This window comes from Ochotona curzoniae, unplaced genomic scaffold, assembly GCF_017591425.1.
Source record: "Ochotona curzoniae isolate NIBS_2020 unplaced genomic scaffold, NIBS_Ocur_1.0 contig_66, whole genome shotgun sequence".
NCBI lineage: Eukaryota > Metazoa > Chordata > Mammalia > Lagomorpha > Ochotonidae > Ochotona > Ochotona curzoniae.
The window spans coordinates 219,792-233,953 of record NW_024466512.1 but is presented as its reverse complement, the minus strand read 5'-3'; the positions used below and the strand labels follow the sequence as shown (position 1 = coordinate 233,953).

General features: G+C 62.4%; 2 protein-coding genes across 2 annotated transcripts; one reads left to right on the top strand and one right to left on the bottom strand.

The window, feature by feature from the left end:
* Nucleotides 1-59: 59 nt before the first annotated feature.
* LOC121164345 (translation initiation factor IF-2-like) lies at nt 60-1,430 on the bottom strand. Its single transcript, XM_040992474.1, has 2 exons — nt 1,371-1,430; nt 60-962 (listed from the first exon to the last, which is right to left on the bottom strand). The coding sequence occupies exons 1-2, from the start codon at nt 1,428-1,430 to the stop codon at nt 60-62; spliced, it is 963 nt and encodes a 320-aa protein (XP_040848408.1).
* ADGRA1 (adhesion G protein-coupled receptor A1) lies at nt 1,397-13,706 on the top strand. Its single transcript, XM_040991698.1, has 6 exons — nt 1,397-1,519; nt 6,403-6,530; nt 6,886-7,009; nt 7,745-7,887; nt 11,961-12,059; nt 12,433-13,706. The coding sequence occupies exons 1-6, from the start codon at nt 1,517-1,519 to the stop codon at nt 13,565-13,567; spliced, it is 1,632 nt and encodes a 543-aa protein (XP_040847632.1). The 5' UTR covers nt 1,397-1,516; the 3' UTR covers nt 13,568-13,706.
* The last annotated feature ends 456 nt before the right edge of the window (nt 13,707-14,162 follow it).

Genomic DNA, 14,162 nt, shown 5'->3' with positions numbered 1-14,162 from the left:
CCAGCACGCTGAGGCGAGGCCAGGCGAGGCCAGCGGCCCCTCCCGACGGGCGACGTCCATCAGCCGCGCCTCGACGGGAGCGGAGCTTCGGGGAGACCCAGAGTCCGCCCCGCCAGCGGCTCTCGGGGCGGGGGCGCGGGGGGCGCGTCGGGGTCTCTCCCGCGCTGGCGGGGCCTGCCCTGCTGACTCACGCTGGGCCGCGGCTCCGAGTGGCTCCGGCACAGGTCCATGCGCACCCGCCAGGGTCCGCTTCCCTCCGCGCCCCCCGGCAGCCGGGCTCTCCCTCGGGCGCGCGGCGGGCGGGCGGCGCGCCTGCCGGGGGGCGCGTTCGCGGGGCGCGGCCGCCGCGGGCCGGGTGTCTCTTTAAATCGGCGCTGCGGTGTGACGGGCGGGCGGCCGGCCGCGCGGCCGGGAAGAACCATTGCTGCGGCGGGGAGTCGCCGTCCGCGCCGCCCCCAGTCCCCATGGTTACGGCGCCTGCTTCCCGGCCCGGCTGCGTCCCCGGCTGTCGCCTCGGAAGGCGGGCGCGCCCCGGCTCCGGGGCCGGAAGCCGCCGGCCAAGCCCGCGCGGAGAGCGGCGCTGCGGGCGCCGGCCGCAGCCCTGCAATCTGTTGATCGCTGCCCTCGCTCGCGCCCGCGCCTCTCCAGCCGCTTCTGCCGGAATAGGTGAGAAGTTGGGCCGCTTCGCCCCGGGGAGAGCCGCGAGCCGAGGGTGGGAGGCAGCCGGACGTGCCAGGGGCCGCCGCTGGCCGCAGTGTCCACTCGGCAGGGCCGCGCTGCTGCAGCAGCGCTAGCGCAGGGCTGGGCGATTCCTGCCGCCCAGACAGCGGGCTCCGAGTAACTTTCAGCCCGGTCGCCAGCGCCAAGCAGCCGGGGACGCAGCGGTCCCGGCGCGGGGAGTCGCCAGCCCGGAGGCCCGACCGCAGCCGCAGCGGAAGGTTCCGCCCACCGGCCTGCTGAACCTGGAGAGGTTGGCTCAAGGCACTCGGGTCTCAGTGGGAAACACGGATCGTACGTGTGGCTCCGTGGGCACTGCTGCCTCGGGGTGGCCAGCTCGCTGGGTCCTCCGGGCCGTGCCATCCCCAAGGGCAGTGTCTGCTGGAAGGCACCGTGGTACCTCAGATCCCCAGGCCCCCAGGGCCCTGAGCTGGCAGCTGGCACAGGCTAGCAGCTGAGAGACTGAGAGGGAGGCAAGCTCCGGGTGGGAGGACGGCGGGCGGCTGCTACCTGTGGCCCTGGTGGGCTGGGCTGCGGCAGGAGCAAGGAGCAGGGCAGGCAAGACCCCGGTGCCACGCACTGACCATGCGCTGTCTTTGCAGATGAGTGAGCCTCAGGAGCCGTGCTGGCCCTGGCACAGCCACCCTGGGCACCTCCTGGGGAAGCCGGAGCCCAGGGTCGCTGTGTGGGACTTTGACCTTCTGGGTGGCCATGGCGGCTGGCAGGGAGAAGGGCACCACGTGACCCCCGAGCAGTGACCCCAGCTCCACCGGTGCCCACACCGTAACTCCCAGTGCCCATGGTAAGTACCTGGCCAGGAACTAGGCCAGGCCAGCTAGGGGCAGCTGCTTGGGGCAGAGGCCTTGGTGTCCCAGCTGGGGGCGGGGCCGCAAGGGCTGGTTCCTACTGGCTGGCATGAGCTGCGGCCGCTGGCAGTGTCGGATCGCTTCATCAGCAGAGGTGACAAGCTCCCCGTGGGCTCACATCACACTGCCACGTGGACACCATGTCGGGCCTAGCAGCCCCTCCCATCACAAAGTGGGGAGCTTGGGGAGGGGGAACAGAGGAAGACTCCACGCAGGGCGCCGTCTGCTCCAGCAGGACCCCACAGCAGGACCCACAGCAGCCTCCCCAAGGCTCCTGTGAGCGCCAGCCCGTGGCTGCAGGGAAGCCGGCGGCTGTGTGAATAATGCAGTGTGTGTGCTGGTCGGGCACAGCTGACAGGCGGCCACGGACTGGGCACGTGCAGAGAATGCTGATGGCCCTGGAGGACAGTGTAGGGCGTCCGTGGTCGGGCTGGGATGAGTACCCGCCTCACAAGGAGGGCTCTGTCGGGGTCTCCGACTCAACTTATTGTTTGATTCCAAACATCCAAACTCACGAGATGTGTTTGGCTGGATTCGTCACCCCTTCTCGCGGCTCCCAGCCCAAGGCCAGCCAGCACATTCTGTCCAGAATCCCCACAAGGGGACGCACACGCTGACCACCCAGTGGCTGGGCCTGGGGCCCCCTGGCTCCCAGAATCAGACACCTGTTTCCTGAATAACCTCTCTTGTGTTTTCAGCCTCAGACCTGGGACAAACACGAAATGCACGGTGTCAATGGGGGTTGGGTGGTGGGGGCAGCGCCTTCCCAGGGCATTGCCAGGTGGGGGCAAGCCACAGCTCATGTTCTCAGAATCTTGGATTGAAAGCTGAACTAGCTGGCCTGGGGAGGGGTCTCAAGATGCACTCCAGGGGTTCCTGGAGTATCCCTGTCCCTGGAGTGTCCATGCAGAAATACATCACCTGCATACATGTAGACCCTAGGACCCAGGGACGGAAGGACAGAAGGCTGTGGCCACCTTGACCCTCCTGACCCGGCCCATTCAGCTGCTGCCTGTCTGTGGGCACCTGCCTGCAGCTGCCCACCCAAGTCCCAGGCCCCGACATGAGGGCCACCTCTCAGGACAGCACCTGCGCAAGCAGGTAGAATGCTGAGCCTTTGAGCACTCGCTCTCATGTCCCCTCACAGTGCTCCTGTCCCTGGAGTGTCCCTGCCCCTCGCAGTGGCCCTGCCCTTCACGGTAGCCCTGTTCCTAGAGTGTCCCTGTGCCGGCCCCACAGACAGCAACTTTACCAGCTACACCACAGCACTGACCTCCTAGGTGCCTGCTTTTCATGCAGGTGTGGTGTCTGCACGTTAAGCCTTCAGGCATTCTCTCCTCACAGTAGACCATTTCTACATGTCTCCTCACCTATAGACTCGGGTTTCATTCCTCCAGATAAGGGATAATCAGCTCCCCACAATAATCTAGTTATGTGTTCCTCACATCATGGGACAATGTGTGCGATGGAAAAGGCCCTGTGGATCCTGCAGTGCACAGGGCAGTGTGGGATCCTGCGGTGTGGACAGTGCAGAGTGAGATCCTGTGGTGTGGAATCCAGCAGCGTAGACAGGGCAGTGTGGGATCTTACAGGGTGGACAGTGCAGTGTGAGTTTGGGTGGTGTAGACAGCATAGTGTGGGATCTTACAGTGTGGACAACGCAGTGTGGGATCCTCGGTATGGACAGTGCAGTGTGGGATCCTGTGGTGTAGACAGTGCAGTGTGTAATACTGTGGTGTGGACAGGGCAGAGTGAGATCCTGTGGTGTGGACAGTGCAGTGTGGGATCCTGTGGTGTAGACAGCGCAGTGTGGGATCCTGCGGTGTGGACAGAGCAGTGTGGGATCCTGCAGTGTAGACAGTGCAGTGTGTAATCCTGTGGTGTGGACAGGGCAGTGTGGGATCCTGCAGTGTAGACAGTGCAGTGTGTAATCCTGTGGTGTGGACAGGGCAGTGTGGGATGCTGCGGTGTGGACAGGGCAGTGTGGGATCCTGTGGTGTGGCTAGTGCAGTGTGGGATCCTGTGGTATGGACGGGGCAGTGTGGGATCCTGCGGTGTGGACGGGGCAGTGTGGGATCCTGCAGTGTAGACAGTGCAGTGTATAATCCTGTGGTGTGGACAGGGCAGTGTGGGATGCTGTGGTGTGGACAGGGCAGTGTAGGATCCTGTGGTGTGGACAGGGCAGTGTGGGATCCTGTGGTGTGGACAGGGCAGTGTGGGATGCTGCGGTGTGGACAGGGCAGTGTGGGATCCTGTTGTGTAGACAGTATAGTGTGGGATCCTGTGGTGTGGACAGGGCAGCAAGGGATCCTGTGGTGTGGACAGGGCAGTGTGGGAACCTGTGGTGTGGACAGGGCAGTGTAGGATCCTGTGGTGTAGACAGTATAGTGTGGGATCATGTGGTGTGGACAGGGCAGCAAGGGATCCTGTGGTGTGGACAGGGCAGTGTGGGATCCTGCGGTGTGGACAGGGCAGTGTGGGATCCTGTGGTGTGGACAGGGCAGCAAGGGATCCTGTGGTGTGGACAGGGCAGTGTGGGATCCTGTGGTGTGGACAGGGCAGCAAGGGATCCTGTGGTGTGGACAGGGCAGTGTGGGATCCTGTGGTGTAGACAGTATAGTGTGGGATCCTGTGGTGTGGACAGGGCAGTGTGGGATGCTGCGGTGTGGACAGGGCAGTGTAGGATCCTGCGGTGTGGACAGGGCAGTGTGGGATGCTGCGGTGTGGACAGGGCAGTGTGGGATGCTGCGGTGTGGACAGGGCAGTGTAGGATCCTGTGGTGTGGACAGGGCAGTGTGGGATCCTGCGGTGTGGACAGGGCAGTGTGGGATCCTGTTGTGTAGACAGTATAGTGTGGGATGCTGTGGTGTGGACAGGGCAGTGTAGGATCCTGCGGTGTGGACAGGGCAGTGTAGGATCCTGTGGTGTGGACAGGGCAGTGTGGGATGCTGCGGTGTAGACAGGCAGCTATTGCATGTGGACTCTGCCACTCTTGTGTTTCTCCTTTTGGCTGAATGTGTCATGGATCTCTAGGACTGCCAATGGGGAGGCAGCGAGCGGGGCTTCTGCTCGTGTCAGACCCAGGGCCTGCGACCTCTTCATACATCCACTCCTTGTGTCCATCTCACCGCCTGCTGTGGCCCAGCGGCCACTCCCTGCATCCACTTCGCCGCCCGCCAGGTGCAGAGACCACCCACTGACCGACGCCACCACATAGCTGCTTCATGTCCTTGACTTCCTGCCTCTCCCTTCACTCATGCTCTATATTGCTGGAAGCTTCTACACAGCTGATTGGTCGGTCATCCCACCCATTCCCTTCACTCGAGAACTTGCATTGTGAACCGCTGGTCCAGAGGGGACACCTGGACATGTCAGTCTGGTTCTCCGGATCACACCCCCTCCGTGAGGGAGACCACAGACTCAGCCAGCGCCCCTAAGGTCGCCTGTGCTCTGACCACATAAACGCTTCGCATTCCACCTTGGCATTTCAACAATGTTGGCAACCCGACACTCATCTCCCTGGAAGGTAGACACTGGTGAGAGCCTCTCCATTACCCTAGAACCAGGAGGAAAAACGGCAAAACCAGGGACACCAGGCGGAAGACCCAGAAATCCCCACAGGCCCCCTTGCCCTGGCCAAGGTGTCGCTCGCACGCCCCTGGGAGCCGGGGTCAGCCTTGAGTGAGGCGAGGCCGCTCTTTCTGCCCGACTTCTCTTTCTTCCCATGTTTCTCAGCGGCCAGGCTGGTGGTTGGTAGAACACCCTGAAAATGACAAATTCAGCTGAACCGAGAGCAATGAGAGAGGGGAAGCTGGCACGCCACAGGTCAGGCACACGCTCTCAGCACTGCAGCAGCTAGGCCAACGTGGACTCCCAGGGGACGCCGGGGGCGTGTTGGCTGCTGGGTGTCAAGGCTCCCATCTCTGGCATCACTGCACCAAAGCGAAGGCCATCCCAGGCGCAGCGTTACACCTCTGCCCCTGAGGGGTGGACACAGCGGGCAGCAGGGCACCAGCCCAGGCCGGCAGGGGTGTGACCATAGCACAGTCAGGAATCCGCGCCACTTCCAGACTTTCTGGCCTGAGACCCTCTTAGCCTCATGGTTTGGGGGCTTTCTCCCATTTTGCTTGAGAGACACACTCCCATTCCCCAGCTCACTCCCCAACACCCTTAGAGGCCAGGGTAGCCCCAAAGAGGGTGGCAAAGACCCCAAACCAGAGCCAGCCCACTGCCTCCCAGACATATTTGGCCATTAGTTACGGTGGGAGAAGAGAAGGACCCAGCCTTCCCCCACGGTGGCTTCGCTCGGAGACACGCCCACCCAGGAACCCAACTTTGACCCTGTACTGCGCCTTGGGGTAGCAGAACCCAGGGCCCATGGGTGCAGAACCCATGGGTGCCTGAATGGGTTGGGGGCCTGGTCTGCAGAGCCTGTGGGTGTGGGGTGTCTGAGTGGGCTTGCGGTGGCTAAAGACACTCCGGTTGGCCAAGCTGAGTGGGTCAGTTCTGAACACCCCTCCCCAACACCACCCCCCAGGCTCGCAAGGCCAGGTCTGAGCGCCCACTGCCAGGCTGGCCAGGCTGGCTCTGAGTGCCCCTTGGGCTGGCCGGGCTGGCTCTGAGTGCCCCCTGGGCTGGCCGGGCTGGCTCTGAGTGCCCCCTGGGCTGGCCAGGCCAGGTCCAAGCGCCCCCCAGGCCAGATCCTCCTCAGCCTCCAGCCTTTCCAGGACCCAGAAGGTCACCAGGACTGGAGCTGCCCTGGGGGATGGGTCTGCCGTGGGGGTGGGGGTGCCATTCACAGGGTTTCCACCCCCTGCAGGATTTGAAGAGCGTGCTCTCCCTACCCCAGTACCCAGGGGACTTCCTGCACCCTGTGGTGTACGCCTGCACCGCAGTCATGCTGCTGTGCCTGTGTGCCTCCGTGCTCACCTACGTCGTGCACCAGAGGTGAGCAGGGCTCCCAATCCCCTCCCTGGGCACCCCTCCAGCTGGGTACTTGTCCCAGCCCTGCACCATGGTCTGAGCTTGCCTCTCGGCCCCCTCTGTGCTGGGTGGGGTGACCCCAGGGTGCTAGCAGCACCTAGGAACAGGTGGGAGACATGAGGGGGTCAAGCATGGGGCAGCACCTGAGCCGCAGGCATGGTTGGGAATCCACGGCCGTCAGTCCCGGCCATGGCCACAGCCACAGCCCGTGTCTTGGCCTGAGTGTGGGCACTGAGCCCCCACTCCCTTCCTGCCCCCCTGCTGGGCCAGCTGCAGCCCTGCAGGAGAGGGCCTCTCCTGACCTGCGGTCGCTCCCCAGTGCCATCCGCATCAGCCGCAAGGGCCGGCACGCACTCCTCAACTTCTGCCTCCAGGCAGCCCTGACCTTCACCGTGTTTGCCGGCGGCATCAACCGCACCAAGTACCCAGTCCTGTGCCAGGCGGTGAGTGCTACCAGCCCGGCTGGCCTGGTCAGAGTGGGGGAGGGTCCAAGGCTCCCAGTGAGGTCCCAGCTTGGACAAACGTCCACGCCGCCTGTCAGGGCAGGCTCCCAGGGCCAGACAGAGCCGTCCAGTGCTGATGGCTGTGGAGGGTGACGGTTGTTATGGCAACAGAGTGACATCACCACCAGACAGGCGGTGGCCAGCGGTGTTGCACAGTAACCCTGCACCCACATAGGCCTGGGTCCAGGAGACCCCTGGTGTGCTCGGTCTGCCTCTCCTCCTTGTCTTCCTCCTCCACTCCCACCCCGTGCTGAGGTCCCACCTGGGCACATGGGGCACCCCTTGGTGCTCCTGGCATTTGCTCAGCCTGGGGCCTCCTGCCCCTCATCATGGTAACCTTTCACCTCCCCCCAGAAGAGACCCAGCTGGGGCTCAGAGGCAGCGGGGGGTCAGAACCCGCTTGGCAGGGAGCTCTGGGGGTATGGTGGGATCCAGTTCCTGTCCATGTCCATGTGTCCATTGGTGTTGGGGCGCCCTGCCTCTGCCTCTGCCCTCCTCTTGCTGGCAGACGCCTGGGTGAGGCTGTGGGCCCCAGGGCATCCTCAGCGGAGAAACAGGGCCAGGCCGCCCAGGGTCTCCCTGTGCGTCCAGGCCCTTATTTGTGGTCTCTTGGAGGGGGCAGAAGGGGCTGAGCAGCCCAACGGTGGGGCATGGCTGACCACTGTCCCCTCCCAGGTGGGCATAGCACTGCACTACTCCACACTGTCCAGCTCGCTGTGGATCCTGGTGACCGCTAGGAATATCTACAAGCAGGTGACCAGGAAAGCCCCACCGTGCTCTGGTGCAGAGCGGCCGGATGCCAAGCAGCCCCTGCTCAGGTATCAGGCTCTCACCCACGTCCCTTCCCACCTTGGGTCTTCGCCAACTGCACAGGGTCTCAACCCCTGAGGACCCTGTCTGCCCAGCACTATCCTGGGGCGGGGCTCGGTGGGAGGAGCTCTGGGTGGGTGGGGCTCGGTGGGAGGAGCTCTGGGTGGGTGGGGCTCTGGGTGGGTGGGGCGGAGCTCTGGTGGGCGGGACTTGATGGGAGGAACCATGGCAGGCAGGGTTTGATTGTGTAGGAGCTCCTGGTGGGTGGGGTTCTGGCTCTGGCTTCTCTGGGTGTATTGGGGCTTCCAAGGGGAAGCTATGCTGTTTCCAAGGGGATGGTGGATGATGGGCAGGTGGCTTTCCCCCTCGTGCTGCCCCCACGGAACTCTCTGCCTCTCTTGAGGGGATTCACCCTAAACCAGGTAGGAATGTGGTTGTGCTTGGACGCACCTTGTGGTGAGCTGCCCACACCCAGGGTCAGGATGCAAGGGCACCTGGGGGAGGGGATGCCAGAGAGAGGGGTACCTCGTGGACTGGACCTGACTCGTGTATGTGAGAAACATGGGCTCCAAGGAGCAATTGGCACTTGACCACCAGGAATGCCTCAGCTGATTACAGCAGACCCTTCACACCTACTGCCATTTGCTGTCCCCAGTAGGGCCACCCCAACCTGGCACTGCCCTGGCCTGGGGCCGGGTGCTGGTGGGAGACAGTCTGCCTGCAGCTCTCACAGGGTGGCTGGCAAATGGAGGCTGCGGCCCCCAACTCTGGCCTGACTCCCTCTGGCCCTGAATGCAAAGGCTGCCCCATGCAGCTGCAGTGCCTCCCTGAACAAAGCTGATTCCTCTGCCCACCTGCCTGGGGGTCTCTGCTGCCCCCGGTCCTGGGGCTTGCGTCTCCTGCAGGGTCCCCTGGGTCTGAAAATCTCTCTGAGACCATCTCCTCTCCTGTGACCAATCAGGTGCCTCCTGGCTCTGAAGAGACAGGCGGAGCCCAGGAGTCTTCCTGCTTCTCTCTGTGGACTTCCCAGCAAGGTCACTGAGAAGGATGGCCACACTGGCCAGGGGCTGCTCCCTCCATGTGGTGGCCTCACTGACCAGCACTCGAGAGACCACCAGGCACTAGCTGATGGCTGAGTGCTCTGAGGGATCATGATGTTGTTATTTTGTTGCCTTGTGCCTGTCTGCCTGGACACCCCCAGACACCCCTGAACACACCTGAACACACTCAGACACTCCCAGACACCCCTGAACATTCCAGACACCCCTGCAAACCCCCAGACACACATGGACACACGTGAACACACTAAGACACCCCCAGATATCCGCAGGCACTTCCAGACACCCCTAAACATACCTAGGCACATTCAGACACCATCAGACATCGCTGGACATAGACCTAACACCCCTGGGCACGCTTGGACAACCCCGGACACCCCTGGACCGCTCAGGCATGCCCAGACACCCCTGCACACCCCCCAGACACACTTGGACACCTCGAGACAGCCCGGACACCCTGAACACCCTGATGCCCAGGACACCCCTGGATGCCTGTCCTCTGGTGCTTTAAGGGCTTGACTTCCAGGGAAGAGCACTGACTCCCTGAGCTCCCGGCTGGCCTCTCCCATGTCCCAAGGCACAGAACGTGGCACCAGCAGCACCCAGTTGCTCCCTGGCTGTTCAGGAGAAGCCATCTGGGCCTGAGGGATGGGGGGCCAGGTCCTGCAACTTCTGGCTCGACACCATGAGCACGAGGGGCCAGAGGGGCAAGCAGACAGGGCTTTCCCAGCACCTCCCACCCTTCACCCTGACCTACATCTCAGCCCGGCTCCTCCACACCTGTCTGCCCTTCAGCCCTTAGAAATGATGTGGCCCAAGGCCCTGCCTGCTTTCAAACTCCTGAGTTGTGCAGTGACCATGGCGGCACATGCCATTCCAGCTTCAATACAATCTGCCCAATGGGACTAAAGTCATCAAACACAAACACACAACACTCGGAAAACATGACACATGGGACACAGAACACAGATACCACACTGAACGTACACAACACAGAGCACACACCACACAGAACACACACCACACAGAGAACACACACCACACAGAGCACACACACCACACAGAGCACACACCACACAGAGCACACACACCACACAGAACACACACACCACACAGAGCACACACACCACACAGAGCACACACCACACAGAGCACAGAACACACACCACACAGAGCACACACACCACACAGAACACACCACACAGAGAACACACACCACACAGAGCACACACCACATAGAACACACACCACACAGAGCACACACACCACACAGAACACACCACACAGAACACACACCACACAGAGCACACACACCACACAGAACACACACACCACAGAGCACACCACACAGAGTACACACCACACAGAACACACACCACATAGAACACACACCACACAGAGCACACACACCACACAGAGCACACACACCACATAGAACACACACACCACACAGAGCACACAGAACATACACCACACAGAGCACACACCACACAGAACACACACCACATAGAACACACACACCACACAGAGCACAGAACACACACCACACAGAACACACACCACACAGAGCACACAGAACACACAGAGCACACACACCAGACAGAGCACACACACCACACAGAGCACAGAACACACATCACACAGAACACACACCACACAGAGCACACATAGAACACAGAGCACACACCACACAGAACACACACACCACATAGAACACACACACCACACAGAACACACACACCACATAGAACACACACCACACAGAGCACACACACCACACAGAGCACACACCACACAGAGCACACACACCACACAGAGCACACACCACATAGAACACACACACCACACAGAGCACACAGAACATACACCACACAGAGCACACACCACATAGAACACACATACCACACAGAGCACACAGAACATACACCACACAGAGCACACACCACATAGAACACACATACCACACAGAGCACACAGAACATACACCACACAGAGCACACACCACATAGAACACACATACCACACAGAGCACACAGAACATACACCACACAGAGCACACACCACATAGAACACACACCACACAGAGCACACACCACACCCCTATCCATTTTGAATCGGATTTTGTGTACTACAATCTTCCATGAATTTATCTGTTGACTAAGGCCCTCTGCATGTCAGCTGGAGGTAAGGCCTGCATTGAAACACACTAGTCTTATGCTCCATTTTCCTAGAACTTTCTGAACACCCTGGTTATCACCGATGCAGGTACGGGAATTCTTCAGGGAATATGAAGATTTCTTAGTTGAAAAAAAACATTATTTTAATTTAAAAGAACAGTGGGGAGAGTGGGGGAGAGGCAGAGGTGTTCTGTCCGCCTGCTCACCCACCAGTTGGCTGTGGTACTCAGGGCTGAAGCCAGGAGTTCCACCAGGACTCCCACCTGGGTGCAGGAGCCTGGCATTGGGCATGCTCACTGTGTGCCCATCTATCTGCAGGGAGCTGGGCAGGAAGTGGAACAGCCAGGACCAGAGCTGGTGCTTTGGGTATGGGTGAGATGCTGGGGTCCAGGCAGCTCACTGGCCAGTGCTTACTCACATCCCCTCCCACACCACTGTCCTGACCCCATGCCACCTGTGGGCCCAACCTGAAGGACCTCACGGGCAGGTCAGGTGCTGGAGAGAGATGGCAACCACGGGCTCCCAGGGGGCCTTCCTATCTGGAATTCCAGAAGACCAGGCCCCTCTCACCTGCCAGGGCAGCAAGACCCCTGGGCTGGTCCTGCCACACACTGCCCATCCTGAGGGACCCCATGCTCAGTCCCACAGGCTGGGCTACCTGGGGATGGGATTCCTGCTTGTTGGTCTTTCCCAAGGCCACCACTTCCGACGGGGATGACAGAGGCCAGTACCTGCCTGGACCTCCCCACCCCCTCCAGCTCCCCACTGCAGGGCCAGGCCTGGGGCACCCAGCCGCTCCTGGCCGCCTCTGTCCCCAGGGAGTGAGCCCCTGACTGGTCCTTACAGGTTTTACCTCCTCAGTGGGGGGGTCCCATTCATCATCTGCGGGGTCACGGCGGCCACCAACATCGGCAATTACGGGACGGAGGATGCGGATGTGGCCTAGTGAGTACCACCACTGTGCAGGCCGCTGCCCTGGACCCTGGCCACAAGAGTCCCCACCCTAGGGGAGGGGGCGGGGGAAGGGGCCCTGCTGCCTTCCTGGTCCCTCTCGGGGTGTGCAGAGCCCCTCTGGTCTCACTCCTCAGCCCCCAGACACACAGGGAAGGGCTGAGCACGTGGACTTCAGCTGAGGTGGACACAGCCTGGCACTCCACCTCTCCAGTCCCCGAGCCTCTGCCCAGCCCTGTGCTTGACCCCTCTCCCGTCCCACCTGCCCAGTGCACATGCCTGGCCACCCCTGTTCCTGCCGCAAAATTCACCAACTTGGAATAACCTCACCCGAGGTCAGGCACACTCTGACCAACTCTCCCCACAGCTGCTGGATGGCCTGGGAGCCCAGCCTGGGCGCCTTCTACGGACCTACCGCCTGCATCACCCTGGTCACCTGCGTGTACTTCCTGGGCACCTATGTACAGCTGCGGCGCCATCCGGAGCGCAGGTACGAGCTCCGCGGATGCACGGAGGAGCGGCAACGCCTGGCGATGCCCGAGGCAGGCCCGGGCCGCGGGGCGCCTGCCACGCCGCCTGCCTGCGAGGCCCCGGCGCCCTCGCGGCTGCAGAACGAGCACTCGTTCAAGGCCCAGCTGCGGGCCACGGCCTTTACGCTGCTGCTCTTCGATGCCACGTGGGCCTTTGGGGCGCTGGCCGTGTCCCAGGGCCCCTTCCTGGACATGGTCTTCAGCTGCCTCTACGGCGCCTTCTGTGTGACGCTCGGTCTCTTCGTGCTCATCCACCACTGCGCCAAGCGCGAGGACGTGTGGCGATGCTGGTGGTCCTGCCGCCCGGCGCACGGCCCACTCGGCCAGTGTCCCACGCTCGACGCCAACGGGGACGCACTTGGGCCCGCCGCCTGCCTACAGGATTCCCCGCGACCCGGCCAGCCGCGGGCCTTCACCGGCCACTGCAAGGTGACCAACCTGCAGGCTGCGCAGGGCCGCGCCAGCTGCCTGTCGCCGGCCACGCCCTGTTGCGCCGCCATGCACTGCGAGCAGCTGGCTGAGGCGGAGCCCTGTGAGGAGCCTACCTTCGCGCACGGCGCGCACCTGCACCGCTGCCTGCGAGCCGGCCCCGAGGCTCCCTACTTCGGCGGGCACGAGTACGCCTACCACCTCCGGTCCAGCCTGGACGGCAGCCCCCGCAGCTCCCACTCGGACAGCGCCCCCAGCTCCCTGGACGGCCCCAGCGTGCCGCACGCGCTGCCTTGCTGTGCCCAGGCCGACCCCTTCGCGGTGGTCGGCCAGGCCGAAGACGGCGAGACCAGCCCTGGGCTCTACGGGTGCGCGCTGCGGCCTGGGTCCCTGGAGCTGTTGCACCGGACACAGTCCCTGCCCCTCGGAAGCCCAGGGCAGAACGGGCCACTCAAGGGTGACACCCGCACCCCACTGCCCTACGGCACCGACGGAACAGGCAACATCCGGACGGGGCCCTGGAGGAATGAGACGACCGTGTAGCCTGGCAAGCAGCATCTCACGGCCCTGCAGACCCTGGACCCTGCCCACTCAGGGCCAGAGGCACCCGCTGCTCACAGGCAATGCTCCCCGCCCAGGGCCGCCCAAACACCGGGCCTGCAGCGGCCTACCTGTTACCAGGTAACCTCGCCCACACAGGCACTTGGGAGCCAGGCCTTGCTCTGGAAGGCCCTGGAAAGGAAGGGTCCAGTCACCCTGGAAATGCCCAGATATGCAGCACCCTGGGGACAGTGGTACTGGGGACAGCTGCCAGGGTATGGGACTTGCAGGCTGCACGTTAGCACTGCTGTCTGCCCAGGGCGCCCAGCTCCCAGACAGAGCCCAGCCCGGCGCCTCTTTGCTTCCTCTCTGGCTGTACTGAGCTGGTTTGGTGTACACACAGCACATTGGGGCTCACACTGTTCACAAGGGTGTGCGTACACAGGCACTACAGACTACAGCTGCACACCCAGTGGGTGCCACACACCCATGTGTCCACACACAAGTACATGTGTGCAGTTGTGTGCGTGCATGCCTGCACCCTAGTGACACTGTCATGCGTTTTCCAACTGAGTTCCAGCTGTCCACCCTGCAGACG